Raw genomic sequence first — 5,947 nt, forward strand, 5'->3', positions numbered from 1 at the left:
TGCATAGCATCCTATTTTGATGCAATTCATCGTATCAAGCTCATCTAACTGGGTGTGAACTAGACGAGCAATCAACAAAAATCTCCACAATAAATAATTTCTAGTGGACTTCGATCGAAGACCTCAATAATTGATAATTTGGTATCTTACGTGGGACACACGTAACCGATGAAGGTGGAATAAATTTCAATGCGTTGTTTAGATAGCAGAATCTTTGGATGTTTGGATAAGGGCGTAATCGGATGGAGGAGACGGGTTTGGGTGAAGAACCGACCGACCGTTCCGTTGGGTCCAAGAAATATTGAAGCCGAATTCATTGCATTAACGTCGGCCGTCCAGTGCACGTGACGTAATAAAATTGACCTGTCGGAAAGGGACGACTGGACATTTAAGGTCAACTGATTCAGTAGCCTTGCCGTCCTAACTCACTGGTCATACAATTTATCGTCCTCGTTTGCTTACACAATGTTCACTAATTAATGATTATTAGGTATTATCAAAACACGTTTTTAGCTCTCGACTGAGAGTAAAATAGCAATCGACAGATTATGATTGATGATATTTTTCATTTGGTACGGTTATGTATATATGCTAATTTAGAACAGATTTAGAAGGCTATATACGAATATTAAAAAAGGTCAAACTTGGAGGTTTGAAATCTTGAAAATGAACGAAGATTCCGTTCCCACCTGACAAGCGTTGTCTTCTATGTTCCGAATACCAATGCATTGATTGGGTTCTCCTTCTTCTTGGAACCCTTTATTCGAGAGAGCAGCGGTTGGGCTGTGTTGGATCGGCTTAGAGGAGGAGAGAGATGGGAGTGATACCGGAAGTGACGTTGAGCTCCGGCCACGCCATGCCACTCGTGGGCCTTGGCACGGCCTCGTTCCCGCCGGCGACTCCCGAAGCCTTCCGCACGGCGATGATGGACGCCATCGCCCTCGGCTACCGCCACTTCGACACCGCGTCGCTGTACGGGACGGAGGAACGCCTGGGCGAAGCGGTGGCCGACGCCATCGGGCAGGGCCTGGTCAAGCGAGAGGAGCTCTTCATCACGTCCAAGCTGTGGTGCACCGATGCCCACGCCGACCGCGTCGTCGCCGCCCTTCGACAGTCCCTTGGGTAACGCTTTGGATCCCTAACCTCGTTCGCGCATCCATTTCCGTTCTCGTCGAGAAATACCAATTGTTTCGTCAGAAAGAGGACATTTGACTGTGACCGGATGTGTATGCAGCGCTCTTCAACTAGAATATCTGGATCTGTATCTGGTGCATTGGCCCATAAGTATGAAGCCAAGTGATACAAAGTTCCCGATCAACAAAGATGACTTCCTTCCCATTGATCTGAAGGCGGTTTGGGAAGCCATGGAGGAGTGTCAGAGGGCAGGCCTCACGAAGTCGATTGGAGTGAGCAATTTCAGCTGTAAGAAGCTGGAACGACTTCTCTCTACTGCTTCGATCCCTCCGGCCGTCAATCAGGTAATTGGGTCATCGCTGGGAATGGATGGCGCAAATATTTCCATAGCCTAATATGTAGTAATCGTGCGAGTTATGTCAGGTGGAAATGAATCCCATTTGGCAACAGAACAAACTGTTGGACTATGCGAAGAACAAAGGTATCAAGCTTTGCGCATACTCTCCGTTGGGTTCGACTGGGACTCCATGGGGGACCAACGAAGTCATGGAATGTGATGTTCTCAAACAGATTGCACTGACCAAAGGGAAGTCCGTACCTCAGGTATCAGTTATATGTTGTTTATTCCTATGCATCATCCATGTTAGACTAAGATGTTTCAATGGAGGAGTATTGTGCATGTTGTGTTGGTTGGTTGATGTCAAATCATTTGTACATGATAGAAGAGCAGTAAGGAATGAGATAGCCTTCAATCTTCATAATACTGCTCCCCTTTCTCTGTCATTACTTCCTAATTTCTTTGTGCTAGTCATCGTTATCTGGAATGCAAAAAAAAATTCTCAGAAATGAAAGATTAAAATGAGTTTCAACAGCTAAAGGTTAATATTCATCAATCAAGAACTTAAGTTTCTAATTTATGATCAGGAATTAATATGTGTAATCTAACTCTTTTAATCATTAACGATTCATACGTATCAAAAGTTTCGCTAAGTCTCTCCTTTTCCTTATTTTTCACAGGTCTCGCTGAAGTGGCTACATCAACAAGGGGTGGGCGTGATTATTAAAAGCTTCCGAAAGGAGAGGTTGAAGGAAAACATCGACATATTTGACTGGGAATTAACAGCCGAAGAGTTGCAGAAGATTAGCCAAATTCCACAATCCAGAGGCCCTGCAGGAGACGGTTTTGTCTCTGCCAATGGCCCTTACAAGTCACTGGAAGAGTTATGGGATGGCGAGATATAATGTGTTGTACGATTCAGAAAGCAAACCTGTGCTTGCTGTGATGTTTATGATCATGCTATTTTGGTACTCGCAGAAACCAATAAAGAACTGTGCAAGTCGTGATATTGCCGAGAACTGTGCCATCATATTTATGATTGCGGTTTTATCTTGACTTCCATCTCTTCTATTTAAAAGGTGAGCTTGCGGGACGTGATTCTTGTCGTTTCGCTTTACGAGCAGCCAATGCAGCATGCAAACACCTAAATTTCTTCCGTTCTCGATAGCAATTATGGAATGCACATGTTCTTGTAACTCTTCCAAATGTGGAAATATGTGCAAAAAAATTATTTTGTGCAATTAATTGTAAAGGAAAAGATTACATCAGTGAATTACTTAAAAGTTTTATTTGTATATATGTGTATGCATATTGATATATGTGTGACGCAAAGAAAGTAAACTAAAAAAATAATCTTGATATATGCCCCAAATGTAATCACTGCTTGCTATGTGTCGCTACCACTGCTAACCGTAGTAAACATGTGGTGATTATTATATATGCTCTATGTTTTATGAATGTTAAACTTATATATATATATATATATAGTTTTTGGTGATACGATGAGTTGTGATTATTTGTCACGTGCAAAGCAACACAGCTACGTTTTGTTTGATGGTGAATAGGCAATGAGATTAAATTCCACGCAAGAGTGTCGCCTACTACCGATGGAGTGGGCCCGCTCGCTCTTCCATGACTCGGACCAAGCAGAATCTTTTCTCACACTATGCACCAAAAGAAAAGGTCCAAAGGCCATGTGCTTCTTCTTCCTCATGAAATCACAATACATGAGTAATGTAACGGGGCATGAAAGCCTCGTTCTTGCTTAGATCTCCCATCTTTGACCAAGTCAGATATTTTTTTCTCGAAATGCCGTGTATAAAAGCTCTGAAATCTGTCAGAGATTTATAGCCCAAATAACGACATAGAAATCTAATCATGAAAGCACCAAAACCATACTCTCACCAATGCCAAGCCAACAACATCTCTGGTTTCAATCAATCCTCTCAATATACAGCATGACCTTTCACTGCTTGCTCTCAACTCAATGCGCATCTTGGGCTCACAGGAAAGCATCCGCCTCGACCACTCGACCACGTTCTCCTTGGTTTCTCCTGTGGCGCCGCCGGCTATCCCCCAACCTGACGCCGTCCAGCCCGTAAGATTGCCTTTCTTTGCTGCTCTCGTCGATGCTGCATTCCGGCGGAGGTGTTGGGTATCGATCACGATCGTAGCAATACAAGTACTGCATGTGGTTCCTTCTGAAGCTCGTCATCCGTGCTCGTTGATCCGACGACATCGTCAGTGTATCGTATCGAGCGTTCTCCGGCCTCTCACAAGGCGAAGAATGATCGATGGGATCGACAGCACAGCCATGGAGGACGAGCTCCGAAAATTCGGCGACATAAGGGGCGTATTTGTATTTGACCTTGTAGCGGCCGCCGGAGGTGGCCCAGTTGGAGCCGTCCCATATGGTGGCGTACAGTGACATCGGCTTGGCCGGGAAGACCCCTCCCGCAGCCTCCGTCCTCACAATCTCTCTAATTGGAGTGTCATCAACGTAGAATCTGCACAGCAATGCAGACAACAACATGAGGATGGGATCAATCATTAAGGAACAAAAGCAATGAGAGGAGATGGATAAAAGTAGGAAGCCAGATCTAGTGTTTTGATTGGCCATCTTTCTTTCACAACTCACATGATTCTGTCATGGTTCCAAAGGATGGAGTAGTGATGGAAATCTTCGGTTGGGTCGAACCAGAGGTCACATCTCTCCTCCCTTCCAACAGCAGTGCTCCCATTTCCATAGACATTGGTCTGAACCCTCCACTCTCTGCCTCTTACATTCCCCAGGAACTCAAAGTCCAACTCATCATGGGTCTTCTCAAACGCATCGCCGTTTGACATCTGCAGGCGGCGAAACATCAATGAAGCGTCAATACTATTTCTCAAACGAGCCCAAGACAAGTTGATGGACCGATGGGACTTATCGATGAACCTAAAAAAGATATAAGACCAAGAAAATGATGGTTTAATCAAAAGGTGCACAAGTATTTGTTGAAAGAATGAAACACATGATACAGAACCCAAGACTCCACTTTTATCAAACAGCTAAAGGAGGACTGCTAAAGAAGAAAAGAGAGAGAATGGTGGAAAACATCAAATGCCACTCTTCAGGTCATCGAAATGTATTTGGTGTTGAAAACTTAGATACGAAAAGACAATTTTTTGACAGATAAAAAGTCGATTTCTCCGAAGAAAGATGAGACAGATAAAACGACAGAAATAAAAACTCAAAGTGAGTGAAGTTGAGAGGAAATAGAAGAGTGACTAGTAAAGCATATCTCTGTACGGAGAGAAACCCACATAGAAGGCGACGACGACGCCAGCGGTGTAATCGGAAGGGAGCTTAATGGAAGCGCTGAAGAAGCCATGGAGGTAGAGGTCTTGAGAGGCGAATCCAGCACCTGCGCATGATCAGATACATGCCAATGAGGGACAAAGGTGAGATTTTTAACGGGCGGTGAGGGAGGAGGACCTGTTCTCTCGTCGAGGGAGAGGTGGACTCGCTTCCCGTCGCGCAGGAGCATGAGGTTGCCGTCGCCGAAGAGCTGGGTGTATCCCTCCTCGAAGGACAGAGTTGGGAGGCTGTCAATAACCGTAGTGACCGCATTGGCGAAGCAGAGGAAGAACAGAAGAGAAAAACCAAAGAAGCAGAGAACCAAAGAACCCATCATGCTTCTCCCTCCTCCTTTCTCTCTCTCTCTCTCTCTCTCTCTCAAGAAAGGACTGGGAGAACGAGCGAAGAGTTACTTTTTATTGGTTGAGAGAGGGGCAGTAGTGACTGAGGAGCAGGACCTGCAGAGCAAGGGCCCAACCCCTGCTCCTACTCTCTCTCACGGTATGAGATGAAAGATGCATTTAGCAAGAGGTGTCGTCAACTCGCACCAAAACTGCTCGCTTGGGTGCTCGAGAGACTCTTAATAATGACTGTTTCGGTAGTAGAAAACATAGTCATGAGACTACTTAGGACAAAGCGTAGACTACAAGAGGTGTTCATATATGAAACATAGTCAAATCTGATGGTATAGAATAATGGGGGACACATAACGTGAAGAGGGAACGCCTAAGGTGAAACAAAGCCGCAGGATTTGACGAACATGCTCCCTTGTTTTTCCTGCAAGTTTTATCTTATTTTTTAGGGATAATAGAAAATAATCTAAGAGGAATGAAAGATTTGTTGGACTGAGGAAACAGCAAATGAAGATTTAAGCGGTTTCTGTACAGAAAGCATCACAGTGTCACATTCTAACCTCATTTATTGCCCGCTTCCCAAACATGTAGGAACCATGGCGATGCTCGCTGTGGCTCCATCCAAGGTTAGTGCCAATAAATATCTTCAGATGGGAAGAACCTGGAACCGAGGCAGTAAAAACATGTCCATGGAGGGGAGGAGAGCTCGCAGGACTTCATTGCTGGGTGTCGTCCAATCCATGGCGATCAATGCAGAGGTACGGAGGGAGGGGAGCACCGGAT

General features: G+C 44.8%; 2 protein-coding genes across 3 annotated transcripts; one reads left to right on the forward strand and one right to left on the reverse strand.

Annotated features, from left to right (window-relative positions):
• Nucleotides 1-730: 730 nt before the first annotated feature.
• LOC103991487 (non-functional NADPH-dependent codeinone reductase 2) lies at nucleotides 731-2,490 on the forward strand. The gene is made up of 4 exons (XM_009410967.3): nucleotides 731-1,122; nucleotides 1,235-1,478; nucleotides 1,558-1,737; nucleotides 2,152-2,490. Exons 1-4 carry the CDS (start codon nucleotides 815-817, stop codon nucleotides 2,374-2,376), a joined length of 957 nt encoding a protein of 318 aa, XP_009409242.2. The 5' UTR covers nucleotides 731-814; the 3' UTR covers nucleotides 2,377-2,490.
• An 800-nt stretch (nucleotides 2,491-3,290) lies between these two features.
• Nucleotides 3,291-5,315, reverse strand: LOC103991488 (probable xyloglucan endotransglucosylase/hydrolase protein 27). 2 transcript variants are annotated; one of them, XM_065158225.1, is made up of 4 exons: nucleotides 4,950-5,315; nucleotides 4,778-4,857; nucleotides 4,110-4,318; nucleotides 3,291-3,978 (listed from the first exon to the last, which is right to left on the reverse strand). In XM_065158225.1, exons 1-4 carry the CDS (start codon nucleotides 5,146-5,148, stop codon nucleotides 3,474-3,476), a joined length of 993 nt encoding a protein of 330 aa, XP_065014297.1. In that variant the 5' UTR covers nucleotides 5,149-5,315; the 3' UTR covers nucleotides 3,291-3,473. The 2 variants fall into 2 exon arrangements, with proteins under 2 accessions (XP_065014297.1, XP_009409244.2); XM_009410969.3 differs by having other exon boundaries at nucleotides 4,778-4,878; nucleotides 4,950-5,307.
• Nucleotides 5,316-5,947: the final 632 nt, after the last annotated feature.

Source organism: Musa acuminata, chromosome BXJ3-7, assembly GCF_036884655.1.
Source record: "Musa acuminata AAA Group cultivar baxijiao chromosome BXJ3-7, Cavendish_Baxijiao_AAA, whole genome shotgun sequence".
Classification (NCBI taxonomy): Eukaryota; Viridiplantae; Streptophyta; class Magnoliopsida; order Zingiberales; family Musaceae; genus Musa; species Musa acuminata.

Excerpts from the sequence above, each read along its gene's own strand:
- LOC103991487 (XM_009410967.3), top strand. The coding sequence starts at position 815 with ATGGGAGTGATACCGGAAGTGACGTTGAGCTCCGGCCACGCCATGCCA. Across the intron at positions 1,123-1,234 it reads GCCCTTCGACAGTCCCTTGG|CGCTCTTCAACTAGAATATC; the intron begins GTAACGCTTTGG and ends ATGTGTATGCAG. Across the intron at positions 1,479-1,557 it reads TCCCTCCGGCCGTCAATCAG|GTGGAAATGAATCCCATTTG; the intron begins GTAATTGGGTCA and ends GAGTTATGTCAG.
- LOC103991488 (XM_009410969.3), bottom strand. The coding sequence starts at position 5,148 with ATGATGGGTTCTTTGGTTCTCTGCTTCTTTGGTTTTTCTCTTCTGTTC. Across the intron at positions 4,879-4,949 it reads CTCCCTCGACGAGAGAACAG|GTGCTGGATTCGCCTCTCAA; the intron begins GTCCTCCTCCCT and ends GATCATGCGCAG. Across the intron at positions 4,319-4,777 it reads GCGTCGTCGTCGCCTTCTAT|ATGTCAAACGGCGATGCGTT; the intron begins GTGGGTTTCTCT and ends CGCCGCCTGCAG.